The 17,063-nt window shown below is 39.9% G+C and overlaps 1 protein-coding gene across 11 annotated transcripts in view; it reads right to left on the bottom strand.

Moving 5' to 3' along the window:
• Window positions 1–551: 551 nt before the first annotated feature.
• The window catches only part of LOC129177920 (adhesion G protein-coupled receptor L2-like), a 133,216-nt gene continuing 116,704 nt past the window's right edge, over window positions 552–17,063 (bottom strand). For 3 of the 11 annotated variants that reach the window (XM_054769539.1, XM_054769540.1, XM_054769541.1), the window contains 5 exons: window positions 15,431–15,599; window positions 15,160–15,288; window positions 13,266–13,362; window positions 12,245–12,370; window positions 552–2,123 (listed from right to left, as the gene is read on the bottom strand). In XM_054769539.1, coding sequence (XP_054625514.1) covers window positions 1,282–2,123; window positions 12,245–12,370; window positions 13,266–13,362; window positions 15,160–15,288; window positions 15,431–15,599 — 1,363 coding nt within the window. In that variant the 3' untranslated portion in view covers window positions 552–1,281. Of the gene's footprint in view, window positions 2,124–4,820; window positions 4,875–4,896; window positions 5,097–12,244; window positions 12,371–13,265; window positions 13,363–15,159; window positions 15,289–15,430; window positions 15,600–17,063 lie in introns of those variants that run through there. The other 8 variants (XM_054769542.1, XM_054769543.1, XM_054769545.1 and 5 more) reach the window with 7 other exon arrangements.

The following is a 17,063-nucleotide window of genomic DNA, read 5'->3' as shown; positions in this document are numbered from 1 at the left end:
TCGCAACTTTGGAACCAATTAACCGCAATAAACGAGGTATTGCTGTGTAACTTTACCAAAGCATACCATACCAAAGCAGCCCTTGCATCCTTTCATTGGTCGGTATGTGGCCCTGGGTGGAAAAAGTCTGGACACCCCTGTACTGAATTGTGAAGAGGTATAAACTTGAGTGTGAATGGTTGTTTGTAGATCCTGTATGTGCCCTGTGACTGGCTGGCACTGGAGGTGTACCTCGCCGCTCACCCCAAGTCAGCCGCGATAGGCTCCAGAGGCCGTGTCTCTAGTGGGGACAAATGTTATCGGTTCAGCATTTGTTTGGTAAAATGTCATTTGTGTATAAATATTTAGCTTTTGAATGAATTGTTGTTCCATTTTTGGTTTTAAGATGATCATCACACTTTTCCTCTTTGACCGAAAGCTTTGTTTGACTTATTTTTGGGCGTTGGACATGAGTGAAATGAGGTTAACCCTGTAATGATGTGAATTTATAGAGCTGACGTAAAAGTTCAAATATATATACTGTAAGTCGTAGCAGACATTTGTGGACAAGAAAAACAAAATTCACATTTATTTGATATCAAACAGGAGTTGAATTAAATACCAGCTGACTAGCTCTTACAAAAAAAAAAAAAGACATGAGCCTAATCAGTGCGGCAACAACCTTTTTTTGTTTTTGTAGTTTTTAAGCAAATACTTCTGTTAATAAATTAAAAGGAAGATCCGCAAAATAACATAACACATTTGCTTCAAGTAAAAAAAAAAATCCCTCAAGCAGACGTGTGGATTTACATCTCTCAAATACTGTTTAAAAAAAAATAATAATATTTGAACATACAAGTGAAGTGTGAGAGGAAAAAACAAAGTCCTCCTTTTGGAGAAGAGTCCTATTAACATCGAAGAACTATAGAAACTATTGAATGGTTGCCGGCTCTTTTTTTTCCTTTCATATTTTTCTCTACCTTTTACACGAGTGGTACAGCAAAATATATTTTCTTTAGCTGTTACTTGGATAATGTGCAAGAGAGAAAATATAAGGCCTGAGTCTGAATTAGTGGTTTTCTTTTTTCTTTTTTTTTTTTTTTTTTGTACAATGGTGACACTGGAGCCACCCTCAAAAAAGACCCCCCAGGAGCGTGCCATGTGTTCTTCACTGGGAATACTGGGAGTTTTTTTCTGTCCGTGCTGCGTTAGTCCGACAGCAGAGTCCACATTCAGGCCTCAGAAGAACATTTAGTGTGCAAAAAGTCCAATCAACCCGAAGCACCCACCCCCTCCGGGGGCTCAGAGGCTGGTGATGAGCTGCATCTGTCCGTCACTCGGGGTGTCCCCCTCCGGTTCACAGTGCTCTGAAGGGGTGGGCGGGGGCAGCACGCAACCGTCGCTGGTCACTCGGTTTATATGGTAGTAAGAAAGCGGCGGCGTGTCGCCTAGCTCGGGCATGCTTTTATGATACGTGTCCTCAATTTGGACCGAAGGGGAGAGCTCGTGCTTGTCTTCCTCCTCCTCTTCAGGAGGGTATGGAGAAGCGGAGGGCGAGTCCCTCAAATTGGGCATGCTGGTGTAAAGCGAGTCTCTGTTGTTGCTAGCATCCTCTGCCGTCATCACAGTCTCGTCGCCAATCTCCAGCTGTCCCCCCAGGGGCCTGGGAGCCTTGTGGGCGCTGTAAAGCAGAGAGTGTGTCCTCTGGGGCAGGAGGGGCGCCTCCAGGACCTCCTTGTGGTGGGGGTGCAGGAGCAGCTCCAAAGGCGGGTGGCCTCCTTGAGGGGCTCCTCTCTGCGGGGACGAGGCTTCCACGTGGTCCGCCACGATGGCGTCGTCCTCGCTGCCGCTACTCCGGTCCACGATCACACGAGTCTGTGGGGGCGGGGGTGCGTCCCTCTCCCGCGGAGTGTCGCGAGCCTTTGGGGCGGCGCGGGGCCGCAGGTTATTGTGCACAATCTCAGATATAATCATCTTCTCAAAGGCGGCGTCGTCCAGGTTGAGGCCGCCCACGTCGCCCGGGGCTCGCACGCCCACCGTCTCATAGTCGTCCTCTCGCAGGGAGTAGCTGTTGTTGAAGTTGCCGTTGAGGGGGAGGGTGTCCATGGCGCTGATGTCCCTGCTGTTGCTCAGAGAGTGCTGTCCTGCAGACAATGCCAACACAAGGAACAAGTCACGTTACATTTCCCGCCTTTTTCTTTTGGAGACAATGAATACACCATACACATGTTATGGTACTGCTCAGGACGCTGCTACTTTTCATTTTAGACACAAATAAACAACAGCCATGTCTCAGTTCACCATCATGATTTCCAACCAAATGCTAATTGGATGTCCACAAGAACACGGCTATTTGTAAAAATGCACCTGCGGCATGTCATTTGCATGCCAAAGCAACAGGTGGCAGCATAAACCCTCACTGTAGCCAATCAGAAGGGAGAAGAAAGTCAATTCCGGAAAAGGCACCGCAACAACAATAGTGTTGATTTTCTTTCAACAGGCTAAAAAGAATCCGTTTTTAAACATTTGTGTGAAAGTCAAACCATTAGATTTTTTGGTTTTACACTGTATAATCCTAAAATGTCATATCTTATAACTATACAGCGCAGAAGTGTAAAAAATACAAAATCATATTCTAATAAAATAGCAAAAAACATATAGAACTAAAATAACACATTTTATTCAAATAAAACAATGCCAATGTATAGAATAAAATGGCAAATATAATACACATAAATACATCAAATACAACTATTCTGTTGTCAGCTTAATGTGAAAAAATATAAAAATCTAACTTCAAAAAAATAAAATAACATTAGAAAAATACAAACATATGTAAAAGATATGAATGAAATAAAAATACAATAAATGCTACAAAATTGTACGTTGTTATTAGCATTAGAAGTTATAGGCTGAATTTTTTGTATATATATATATATATATATATATATATCTGTATATAAAATAAACTGTGTTAAAGTTGAACTAAACTGTATTAAATAAATACAAATCTAATAGAACTATCAATACTGAAAAAATAACATTAAATAAAAAAAAATAGATATATGCATTGATTAAAAATCCACTACATATGTTTGTATAACTCTCATAAATGATACTGTAAGTGGAAGCTTTACTATATGTATTGTGGTAAGAACTATATATCACTATGAAATACAAATAAGAAAATAAATACATTTCAAAATAGTAGCATAAGACAAGTACAAATAGCACGGTGCATTTTTAAATAAAATATGAACGGCAAAAAAACTTTACAAAAACTAAACTATATACAATACATAAACAAATAAAATAAGAACAATAAAGAAAGACTTGAATTAAAAATATATGAATCAATTGAAAAAATGGTGTCAAAAAAGGGGAAGTTTTACTATCAATCAGACTTATTCTGTCAGCTCAGTAATCAAACAAAAAAAAGTAAAAAAACTAGCCCTGTTTTGTGGACATGGCATTAAAGGAAAACTGCACTTTTTTAAAAAAATTTTATTTTGCCCATCATCCACAATCCTTATGTGAAACATGAGTACATATCTTTATCTTTTCTGTGTGTTCTAAAGAGAGAAAAACAGCTAGCATGAGGGAGCTAACAATGCACGTCATGGGACACACCTATTTTCACTATAGAGCCCTCTAAAAAACATTTGTATGGTTTTATATGCATGCTGTTACCATGCACTAACATACATTCATGATAAGATGCAATACTTACAGTATCTTGATCATTATAAACATTACCAGAAGTTCTGTCCTGGGCGCGTTCATTTCACATCTAGTGCTACTTCCGTCAATAACAGCAGCGTGTCAAGCGTGTGTCTCTTTGTTACTACTAATCATGGCAGACTTGGTGAGAGCTGCTGCCGCCAACTACTTTTGGACAGATGAGGATCCAGAACCTTATCTTTTTGAGCCTGAATATACGGAGGCTAAGCTACAGGGTTTAGAAGCTCAGTGAAAGTGAAGCGTCAGAGTAAACGGGGGGCGAGAGAGTCGGGATGACTTGGTGGTGTAAATGTTGAGCTTGCCAACCCACGCTGACAGTGTTTCTGAGTGGCATACAGTGTAAGGCTTTGTGTATATTGCCAGGAGGACATCGCTCCAAGACATTCTATCACAAATTGTTAGCGCTAACAAACCCTGCAGTGGTAGAAACTTTTTCCTACCTACCCAAAATCAACTGGAAAAGACGCTCCAGACCAGCTGGACCAGACAGACCACTGTCCATCGAGTAAGTCCCCATGGTATTGATTGTGATACATGGAGAACATGTCATTTATGCAAATAGAACAATGTTGTTGTTTTTTTTGGAGGGTTTTTTTTAGGGCTTTATAGTAGAAATAGGTGTACCCCGTTATGTGCATTATTAGCTCCCATATGCTGGCCTTTTTTTAAAAATTTTTTAGCTGTTTTTCTTTCTTTAGAACATGCAGAAAAGACAAAGACATGTGTGGTCATGTTTCACATAAGGATCGTGGATGATGGGCAAAATTCCCCCAAAAAGTAGAGTTTTCCTTTAAGAGTTGATCCTGAACGATACTTCAGAATACGTTGAGAAAAAAATGATGGCAGGAAGTGGAGAAAAAGAAGAATGCACACAACACATCAGCACATAAAGCAGCCACAGACCACCAAAGCAAAGTACAACAAGCATGTGAGGATGTTAACAACGGACAAATGAAACATTTCACCTGTTTAAAGAGGGCAAGACAAAATTAAACAAGTGTTGTGGGACGCAGATGGACCGCCACCTCTGTGAGCCCCCAAGCCCTTTCCACAATAAATAAACAAACACACACACACACAGGCAGGGTGCAATGACTCACTTCGCCATCACTCACATCAAGTGTGTCTGCTCAGGCTATCTGGCCTAAAAACAGCTGATGTGCAAAAAAAATGTGGAAAACAAGACGCCAGTTTTCAAAATTGCAGGAGAAACATCAACAACAAATCACTCAAATAGGACAAAAAAATAAATAACAGTGGAAGTGCAGAGGATTCAGTCGGCCCGTGTCCTTCATTTCAAGATAATATAATGCTTTGCTCATTTTTTTCTGTGCAGAGGCGGGTGTCAGGTCAGTGAAATTGTGTGCTGGACACTTCTGGAAAAAGAAGGACAAAAGCAAGGACAACTGAATCCTGGACTCAGCAGGTGAAAGAGCTCAGTAGCAAGCACAGCTCTGCTTAAGAGGGAACACTTTGAGCTACAAGTATTTTACCTCATTTTTGACACATACGATGGTATGAAAAAGTCTTAGAAGACCACCGCTTTTTTGTTCTTCACATAAGCAGTCATTTTGCCATAGCACAACACATACAAGGCTTTGCATGGCAGGGCTCCATTCCATTTTTTTTTTATTTTAATTTTCTAAAGAGTTAGGTTTATTGTGCAAATTACTGTTAAAAAAAAAAAAAAAAAGTTAACATTTTTAAAAATGTTTTAAATATATATTGAACCCAATGCTATGTAAGTATAAAGTGATAAAAAACGTTACATTACAATACTTGCTAAATTAGGTTTTCTCTATGATGTTGATTTATCTATATTTATTATTCTGAAATATTTTTTCTTTTCTGTTCTATATATTATACAGCAAGGGTGTCCAAACTTATTCCTCAGAGGGCCGCATACTGAATATCAAAAGCTGCGGGGGGCCACTTTGACATTTTGATGTAATTTTTAATCTCGTAAAAACGCTACAAAAAAACCTTTCTATATACTGTATTTAAGGACGTACAGTAGCTTTGTTTTATTATTTTTATTTATTTATTTATTTATTTATTTAACCAGATAAAAAAAAAAAAACCCACTGAGATCAGGATCACTATTGGTTATTAGTGTCAACATTTCAGCTTCTTCTCTTTTTGCTGAGTTTTTTTTGGTTTAATTTTATTTCTACAACTTACCATGGGCCAATAAAACACAAGCTGCGGGCAGCAAATGGCTACCGGGACGCACTTTGGACACCCCTGTTATATAGTATCGGTATTCAATACATTTATTCATTATTTAAGAATATTTGATTTGTCTGGGTGTGTTTTCTGATTTTATTCTAATAAAGAGACTGAACAATAATTATATATCTTCAACAATGATGACCAGTGATTCTTGCATCGCGCCGATACCTGTACATATAAATAGATACAATAAACACACAAATGCGTATATGACTCGACCACATTAAAAGAAAGAGATGGCATAAGATGATTTACATATAATGAAATGACAATATATAAATTCATTTAAAATGATATTATTATAAGTGGAAGGAAATGTAGTTCAAGGAATGGCATTCTTTTATTTCAATTTTATTTTTCTGTTATTTCTCCATTGGTATGAAAAATAAAAAAGCAAGATTACATTAAAATAAATAATATAAAATCTGCACTTTTCAAACCTTAAAAGATGCAGCTTGAGTATTTTTTATACATTTTTTTTACAAGCACTGGCGCGCACGACAATACGCGCCCTAATTTGATGCAAGCGAAGCTCTAATGGGATGCCGTTTGATTTAATGTGAGGATTTTATTATCTGGATACGCTGCTGTGCCTGGTTGTGGAAAGCTGACATTCTAGTGGCGGGGAGCTCAAAAATAAAAAATAAAAAAGGATGACAGCGAGCGCATCCAATCTCAACATGAAAGAGATTTCTAAAAAAAGAAAAAAAAAAGACGAGTGAAAGAGGAGCACAGGGGCAAAACGGGGTCAGGTGATTATTAGACACATCTGAGAAATTTGCATGAGTTTATACACAGACAGGTATTGTCTGCAGGGAGCTTTGAGGGGGGTTGGGAATGATGGGAACCGAATTGGAGTGGACACCATGACAGCTGCACTCTGGGAAGCCATCCAGAGGAAATCCATCCAAGATGTTCGTAACCGTTTTACAGTGTCGGTATGAACATCTGTGGAGCATTACTTTATATTAATACACTCATAAGAGACGACGTGCTTTTTGAAGGCGCTAAATGTAATGATTATAGCAGGCCAAACGCAAAAAGGACTCCATCTTCCGAGCATGGTGTTCCTACTTGGGAATCTGTCGCTTGGCTTTCCCGGAAAACAGATTTCCATGTGTCGGATCCCAATTGAGTCGCTTCTTGAGTGACTCATATTTATAGCTATAAATGTGGCTAATGTCGCAAGGTGCACTTTCACCTCCCGCAACACCAGGGGTGTGTAATGTGCATTTACGGCACATTGTAAATTAAAAAGTAAAGTAAATTCGACAAAAAAATCAACTAGAATGGACAAAAAAGAGCAAAAGGCGTAAAAAGTAAGAAGAAAATGAAATGTAATGAAAAAAATACTAGTAATAACACACTTTGTCACCTGTAACGCCTAACGTTATTTTTCCTCATAACATAACAAAATTATTACAAACAAAAAAAACATTATCACAACAAGATGCTCATAAGATGACTTTTTCCTCATGAGAATACAACTTTTCTTTTTTAACTTTTTTTTTTCTCTTAATATTTTGACTTTATTCTTTTAAAATAATCCCCAATTTTTCAATTTTTGCTGTGGTTGTATTTTCTTTTTTAAATTTCTTATTAAATTATATTTTTAGAATGTGCCATGGGCCAATTAAACAACAGCCGTGGCCTGCAAATGACACCAGGCAGCACTTTGGACACCCCTGCATTAGCGCAACCGAGGCAGCTTGTCGCCTGTAACACAAAGCTAAAACGCGGATGTTTTGTTCAGACATCTTAGCATGTACTGACTTACACTGGATTGGTTTTACCAACATTCATGTGCAAAAGTGGCACCCAAATCCTTCACTTTTTCTGTATGCGGCCTTTGCCTGAAATAGTGTGGGCACCCCTGGTGCAAGAGCTTTTTATTGCCGAAATAGTGCAGTTCTGAACGAGCTGCATCTTACATAAAAATGAGCACTAAAATAATAAGGACAACTTTGACTGTGAATGCTTGATTAAAAGGCTGTCTGCACACTTGTTGCATTTTGGATGCTGAGCTGTGGGTCGTTTAAACAGCTTTATTGCCTCTGACAGCGCCAAGATTGTCTTCCAGGTAAGTGACCCTGTAGCAGGCCAACATTATATACAGTACAGTAATATACAGAAACACTGCATTAACTCTACGTGCTGCTATGTATTTTTTTCCTGGCAGCCTTTCATCACACTGCTGCTCTTCTCTATTCTCTTTTATCATCAAATGCGGGAGAATATCTGAGGGCTATGACTGTGCCCACACTGCATCATACGCTTGTTTTCTCTCCTTTGATTGCCTTTTTTTTCCCTTCTTGGGCTATGTGGAATTAGGTCACCACCACAGACACTAACACAAGTAAACATCAACTTCGTTGAAATGGAGGAGGGCCTAAATAAAATATAAGTGTTGCAACACGTTCTCTGACCAAAGATCAGTGGCATAAATGATCAGCAAAGGCTGCTCACTTGATGACGGCGCTGCCTTTTGGTATGAAAACTTAAATCATCGTCCATGCTTTCAAAACACAATCCTACGCTGTGTCTCAAATCAAATCGTTGAGTCAATACTAGGGTTGGGCATCGAGCATCGATGGGAACCGGGACTAACATTCCGATTCTCCTGGGATAGTTAATTTTTTAAAATTTCGATCCTGACGATCGGTGATCGACGAGCCTGTCGAGCGGCAACAATGGCCACATAACACCAAAGAAGGGTCAGGAAGCGTTTGTGTCCATCCATTTGGAAAGCGTGCGACGACACTGCAAAGTTTGGCTGAAATTCTGCAAAACAATGTACGTGAAAATGTGCGTGAAAAAAATGCACGGTCGGCGCAGTGCAACATTTGCAGCGGCATCATACCATGCAAAGGACGGTGAACCACTAACAGGATTAAACACCTCCGTATTCACAATGTACAGAGTGGCCCGTTTTTGACACGCTATGCCGGGTCTCTTCCAACCAGTCAGGTAAGTAAAATAATAAATTGCGTCGATCTTACGCCAACATTGAAGCAACAAACAACTTATACTTTATACTGCAAATACGGTAGCCAACTCAAACATTCAGCTAACGTAAGGCTGTGTGCTTTTTTATAGACAAATGACCTGATGTTAACACTAGCTTTAGCCAGGAAGTTGACCAGACCCCGCATTAAGTGTTACTCCATTCACCTTACTTGTTTGATATTCTGCATGCAGGTTTAGTAGGAACACAGTACCATGGTTAATAATCATAATAATAATGGACTACATTTTCATAGCACCCAATGAAGTGAACGCATTATTCATTCATTCCTCAGTCACCCACTGGTGGTGGTAATCTACATCTGTAACCACAGCTGCCTTGGAGTAGTCTGACGGACAAGTGGCTGCCAATTTGAGCCTACGGCCTCTCCGACCACCACCAAAGATTTGTTCACATTCATACACCCGTGTGGGCAGCACTGGTAAACAACAGGATATGTGTAATTGTTTTTTCATAAAGTTTTCAAAAATAAAAATCATTTGTGTCATGTGTAGTCCTATATAAACAGACTTCTAAACATTGATGTTCAAGTTCAATGGTTTGATATTTATATACTGGTTAAAAATTGCCCTGTGAGAAATTCATAGTAAAGTAATTCAAAAAAATCCATAAAATTCAAAAAAACATGGAGACATTCACACATTCCATTGAAGAACTTTGGTTAGTGCCCTCATTTAAAACATGCAAACTTTAATGACCCTTCCTCTGAAAAGAATCGGATTCGAGAATCGTTACCAACCGGAATCAAAACTAGGAGGAATCGGACCCGGAAGCTCTCAAATTCAAACGCTGCCCAACCCTAGTCAGCACACTTCAATATAATGTGTACACTGTGTGCTTGTTTCCTGAATGTGCAGTGACAGTGTAGTGCTGTCCAAAATCGATTACGGTTGTTGCGGACCTACTGGAAATGATGATCACAATATTCACTTTTTTCTTCTTCCCTCCATTTTACGTTTGGAAAGGTTTGGCAGTCTCTCCCTTTCCGCTACGAAGCCAAGATGGCAATTATTGAGTGTGTCAACGCACATATGCACTCAAAAAATGTGTAAGTATGGAAGAGTGTGAATTGAGAAGAAGTTCACAATAAGTCAACAAACAAGCAGTAACTTTTTGGGCATGTTGAATTGTGTAACTGTAAACATGTGATGTCCCTTAGTGTAACTTGCTCAGCAAGTCTGAAACAAATAAAACCATGATCATGACCATTACCGCAAACAACAATACCGGCAGCCCCAGCGTGAGCACTCACAATGTTCTACTGTTTCTGAACGTCAACACTAGTAGCATCGCTAAACGAGCCTTCCCGCCGATGTGCCTTTCGCTCCACAATAACGAGCCGTTAGAGGTAGCACATTATTCCCCTGGCTGGTGTCAAAAGGCTTTAGCTAGAAACAAATGATGGAATTTGCTTTCATCTCACAAAATACAAACGTCACTTTGTGTAATGCACCAAGGATGAAACACTGACACATGTAAGAAAAATACAAAATGTCCTCTTTACTCTGTCAAGGCTTCAATGTGTATTAGCAGCAAATTGGAACCCAAAAAATAAGAAAATAAATTCATGGAATAGCCGAATAGCTACAATTATTAGCTAATTTTTATGTTTCAATTAGGGAATGATTTTTTAAATCTGATTAATTGCAGTTTTTAAATTAATTAATCAAGATTAATCACCATTAGCAACTATGTCTGAAATATGCCCATTTTTACTGTATTTAACAAAGAGAACGATCAATGTCAGGACAGGATTATATATATATTTGTATGTATTAACAGCTCCAAATGAACTGAATATGTCAACCTAGCTAGAAGACACCACACAAGTGTAAAAATCTAATTGTCCAACACTAGTCTCTTTCATAGTAGCAGAACATTTGAATCACACTTTAAACCGTGTTATGAGCAATGAGGGGTTGCGTTCAAAGACATCATATAATTTTTAATGTAAATTTACTTGTTTTCAGTGTATTTTCCAACATACTTAAATGCAGCAAATTGCACATCCGAATTAAGAGCTACGAAGTGAGTGATGAGAATATCCACTTTATGTTTTTCTTTATCTTTCTGTTTATTTACACACATACACACACGTATTATAAAGTCGTTTTTGTGATGTTCCGAGTGTCCCTGAATGCATCTCGTGTTCTTGTAATTACAATGACGAGGTGTCGTTCCCAGGATGAACGGACCTGACACGTGTGTGTGTGAGTTGGAGATACATACAGTATATGGTGTTGGAATTGCACTGCTGTTGATGTGTTCAGATCAGAATGACGTTATAAAACGGCGTCAGACTCTGTGTGACTGTGCGGGGAAGCACAGTCCTTCAAAGCACAGTGTAGAACTCCGTCTGCCATCATAACAGAGAGGCATGCCTGCTCTGGTGTGCATGTGTTAATTAAACAAAAAAATGGAACGTAATTAATGAAATAAATTAGGTACCGCCGTTAACGTGTTATTTTGGACAGCCTTAGTTTTAATACTATTTAATATTATTTATGTAACAAACAGAAGTGTTATTGCAGTATGGCCATAATGATAATAAAAATCATTCATTCATTTCTATGATTACAAGAACGAACGATCGTTTGGAAATTTTTACATTTACTCACTGTAATGTAATTAGCTAATTCTCACAATATAATTTTTTTCTTTTCAAATTATGACAATCATTATGATCTTATGATTTTGTTCATCCATATTTGAGTTTGTTTATTATTAAAATATTATGACATTAAAATTGTGACAGAATCTTCACCGTATAACGATTTTTTTCCTTGTCAAATCATGTTTTAGGCTCGTTTTTCATCTGATATATGACATCTTTTTCTGTAAAAGTATGACTTAATTTTTGCTATTCCAACTTAAATCTTGCAATATTAGGATGTTTTTTTGGGGTGTTTATCCTTTTGATGTGTTTTTTTATTTATCTTGTCGTAAAATTCTGACTATAATCTAGTATTTTTTTCCAATTATTTCTAGTAATTTTGACTTAACTCATGAAGTTATTAACTTCATACTGCAATGTAAAAATAATACATTATTTAATAAATATAATATAACTGGTTATATAACTAATGGAAAGCATTTATATTTGTATAGCATTTAAATGTAAATAAATAAAATAAGTTATGAAAAAACACAACCTAAGATAGCAAGATAACAGATTTTTCATCTTACTTATTTATTTACTCCTTGAAGTTGGCTCGCAACATTTTTTTCTTACAAACAAATGCAAATGAGGGGCGGGAGGATGCGCACCTGGAGAGTGAAAGGCCGGTGGAGAGGGCGTGTTGCACACCACAGTTTCTGCCAGCAGGTTGTTATAAGGGTTAGTGTCGTGGCTACGGAGGAGAGGGTTAGTTAGGAGGTAGTTGCCAGCCATGCCTGAAATAACAGCAAAGAAGAGAGAGGGACACATATAAGTAAGGACAGTGGAGGAACTGGAGGCAGTCTGTCATAGCCACCATAAAGACGTTGGACGGGGCGAGACATTATCCAAACAAGCAGTCAAACAATATTAGCAAGATAAGTGTTGACCTGGCATCGCCATCCGCTGCAATGTTTATGTGAGACAAATTCATCCAAACAAAATCATCCAGTCGAGACGCTAGACACAACATGTGGACCGCCATGAATAATACAGCATCCTTATCATCCACTGACTGCTTGTCTAAATCCTCAAGAATGTAACCACTCATCTCTCCAGTTTAGATTTTAGCTCTGGGTCTGGCTCTAGCTCTGGCTGGCATAGAAAAAAAAAAGAAAACGCTTCAGATTTCTAATTAGGCCCAAGTCTGCACTGGCACAGCAGGGATTCGGAGCTTCACAGTGCTCCCAAAACATGCTCTGACCTCCGCCTGACTCCCTCATCCCTTGCCTGCATCATCCTGACGAGCACTGCAGGCTGAGGAGGATTTAGGAGAGGTGGCTGCCATTTCAACTCATCAGTGGTATTTTATACAAAAATATCACTCCTCATTTCTGTTTGATGATGATGCTGGCGAGATAGCGAGAGAGAAAGACAGAGAGAAAGAGAGAGACAGAGAGAGAAAGAGAGAGAGAGAGCGAGAGGACTTTGATACACAAGGTGGCGTTTAGTGATATTTCTGATTGCTTACTGCTACCAGTAAAAAGCGACATTAAAAATCTGGATTCGTCTCGCCGACCTTCCTACAGAGCAGCAGCAGCATGCCGCCTCCATTGAAGTGCTCGGTGATGGATACCGAGCTCCGTCACAAAGAGAATAGCATATGTGCCTCGTCTGGCAGGGCTTGCTTACCCTGGTTGAGTGTGGAGGTGCTGTTTATGTCTCCCGAGATGAAGGACGACTCCGACTGCTTCCTCACTGTGTCGTTCCACATCCGCCTGATGCGGCTCTGGATGCACAGGGAAGGAGATCAACAGTGTCACTATTAGCTATTAAAAGTGTGTTAACCTGGCTTGTAAACATGAGGCTATTGATCCAATAAAATGAGAATATTAGCTCTCGTAACCTAAGAGGGTTTCTTTTTACTGTCAATATGATGAGAGTATTCCATCACAGGCAAATTCCCAGAAGAACTCTTTAAATGGATGAAGAATTATGAGGTCTTTAGGTCCATGTACAGTAGTACATACTATTTATCTTTCAAAGGGAGGTGTGAACCTCCTTGGTTGGTTTATGAATTAGTTAGGTGGAGTATGCAAAAACAAGCAGAATTTAAGTAGAATGGTGGCGCACGGGCCAAGGAAATACATTTTAGTGAGGCAGTGTTTCCTAAACAATAACACTTATTGGGTCAGTGTTGCTGATTATATAAGCAAAATGCTGAACGCTTTTTTAATTGATTGTCCTGACCCATGCCTGTTGTCATTCATGGCTTACCAGGCATTTATTAATCAAAATTGAGGCATTAAGAGGCTTTTATTTCCAAATTCATGATACATGACTAAACTATTTATCTTTAATAATGATTTGGAGTGCATGAGAAAGCATGCACTGACCACACGGTAGTTTATTAACATTACATAATATAGCAGCAACAGAACCAATGTTGTAAATAGCATTAAGGCGCAAACTGCTAAGCCAGCATTAATACCACTGATCAGTTCATTGCTCATTGTAAACAACACTAAGGGTAACACGCATGAGTTTCACACCAACGGTTGACTAGCGCCATCAAAACTTTAAAGTGCAGCAGAGGTAGATAAGCACCACTCATGATACTTCAAATGCTGAGAAAGATTGGGAATGGCTGAACTAGCTGAATAAATTGAGACTCATCGTAGCCTATTTACATCCATTTCCATGGACCAGGAAGGAGCCTGCTAACAAACATATACGACAAAACAAAAAATTGTAACAAAACATCAAATTTGGTGATTTCATTTTACAGCTCTACCTTTTGTCCCTCCATCTCAACTGCTGCCCCACATTAGTGGGTGAGTCTTAGTTCTGTTCGATGTTGTTTCCTAAATTGCTTTTTTTGGGGTCCCAGTTTGTACTGAAAAGCAGTACGGTTCACTATGCTTGACGTTCCCCTTTTCAATATCCCTTTGTTGGCGTGCTTGTTGGGCTAGACACACTGCTGTCCACTGATTGGTTGACAGAGAAAACTGGAATAACGTGAACAGCATAACAGTGCTTGTGTTGTACAATTTTACACTATTAACGTAGCTAATGCAGCCATATTGTGTTGAACTGAACTGAACTGCACAGCTTGGTAGAAACGCGCCCTAAGATGGAGCGTGTGCTTGGTTGAGCTGCTGGTTCATGGATATAGGAACATCTCTTTAGGACTCCAAAGAATCAGCTCTTCCTCTTCACACTTGACTGGCACGTACTGTGTGTGCCTCATTAATCTCTTTACCACTTTGTCTTATTGAACAGTTTCAGTGCTTTGTGCTTCAAGGTCTCCGCCTGAGTCCAGACCTTTGATGACTGATTCATGCGGCGACAAGGCTCAACGACACGGCGGCTCCTTGCTCGAGAAACCATCAATCCAGCGAGCACCGCGGGGGAGCGGCTGTAAAGACTTGTCAAGCTGTGTTGTCTTAATATCACCAGACATTGTTTTTACCTCGCTGAGCTCTGTGCGCGAGACCCTAAGCTTAAAGCCAGCATGTTGACATGGTTACGCATCACAGTGGCTTGTCGGCGACTGTTTATGTAAGATGTTGAAATTGTGACTTACCTGGGTGGCCGACGAGTAGCGCGCCGTGGTTCGAGACGTGGCCGTCTTGACCGAGCTGTGGGAGGCCTCAGGTGGCAGGGCGCCGCAGCACTGGGACTGACGGAAACATTTGCTGTACTCTTTACGGACCTGTGCGGGAACAGGAGCAAGAGCACTGAGGGCAAGGTGGAGCGAGATGAAACAGAAGCGGTGCATGTCCCGAATCTTTCATCAAATGGCACTCAGCTGACAGCTCTTAAAATACCACTGGGATAAAACAATGCAGTCTTACCTTTTTTTGCAGGAGGCAGTGGAAGATGAAGATAAACATTCCTTGAAGGGTGTTGAAGATGGTGAAGAGATAAGCCATCACGATGGATGATTCATTGAGGAAGAACAAGCCAAAGGACCACGTCAGGCCCAAAAGACAAAGGAGAGCAAACGCTCCCAACACCCACGACCTGATGAAGATGAAAAGAGAGGAGCCTTAGACCGGATATACACTCATGTAACACAATTGCGAAAAAAGAAAACAACGGATGAGATTGCAATATTGATGAAGTAAATTTTGATATAACGAGGAAAGGCTTCTTGAGACGTCATCTGTACTTCTGTGAAGAAGGTGTCGAACGTTTCGCTCCTCATCCGAAGAGCTTTGTCAGCGAACTAACAAGTGCTGGTAGCCTAGGCCTTAAATACAGTACGAGTGGGCGGAATTGGTGTGCCAATGCCCTCCTCCTATTGGTTCCTTACACTAAGCCTGGGAGGGGTGGTGGTCTAATCCTCTCCTCCCATTAGCACCTCCGATCAATTGGCACTGGCATTGGCACACCAATTCCGCCCACTCGTACTGTATTGAAGGCCTAGGCTACCAGCACTTGTTAGTTCGCTGACGAAGCTCTTTGGATGAGGAGCGAAACATCCAACACCTTCTTCACAGAAGTACAGATGACGTCTCAAGAAGCCTTTCCCTCGTTGGACAACTCTTGTATGACTGAGAGCCTACACAGACGTAAACTTTGATATGCTTTAGAGTAGTCAGTGTACAGCACGTGAAGCAGTATAGATTTACTACCCACTGAAAATTAGTCAACACAAGTCAGTACACCTCACAGTGAACTTGTCTAAAATGTGTCAATTTAGTGTGAGCAACATTGTTATATAGCTCTGCCTTAATACTCTTGGGCATGGGATTAATCAGAGCTGCACAGGTTATAACTGGAATCCTCTTCCACTCCTGTTAGACACGTTGTTCTGCTGGTGGATGCCTCACAGGTGATCAATTCCATGACCTTCACCTTCAGTTTCCTCAGCAAAGCACTTGCCATATTTGAGATGTGTTTGGCCTCCTTATCATGTTGGAAAGCCCAGTTTCCCTATGTAGGGGATGCTGCTCTGCTTAACAATTTCACAGTGCATGTTGGAATTCACATTTCCCCTCACTGAACTGCAGCTACTCAGTTGTCGGCAGCACTCGTGCATCCCCAAACCACGACCCTACCACCACTATAATTGACTGTTGATAAGACACAATTATCTTGCTTACTTGTGTTGCCAGCTATTTAGACAATAATGATGGTGTGTATACTCATTTTCAGTGTATTATAATTCTGTGCTGCTATACAAACTGTACACTGACTACTCTAAAGTATATCCAAGTTTAATTTCGATAGTTTTATCCAGTGAGAAGATATACTGTCATAAAAATGCTGTAATATGAGTAGTGTACTCACTTTTGTGGATACTGTAAATCTATCCTTACATAAGATATTGTATGACTTGACAACAGTGCGTTTAAGGAGAAAAAAAGCAATGTAGTATAAAAGATGATACAAAGTATTGTGCCTTCGGTCTTTATTTGGAGCCTAGAGTAGCGTGTTTTTCCTCAGTGGATTCCAGGAAAGGCCTAAAGGAAACACGATCAC

The sequence above is a fragment of the Dunckerocampus dactyliophorus genome, chromosome 2, assembly GCF_027744805.1.
Source record: "Dunckerocampus dactyliophorus isolate RoL2022-P2 chromosome 2, RoL_Ddac_1.1, whole genome shotgun sequence".
In the NCBI taxonomy this organism is placed as follows: Eukaryota; Metazoa; Chordata; class Actinopteri; order Syngnathiformes; family Syngnathidae; genus Dunckerocampus; species Dunckerocampus dactyliophorus.
This window is presented reverse-complemented; position numbering and strand designations above follow the sequence as displayed.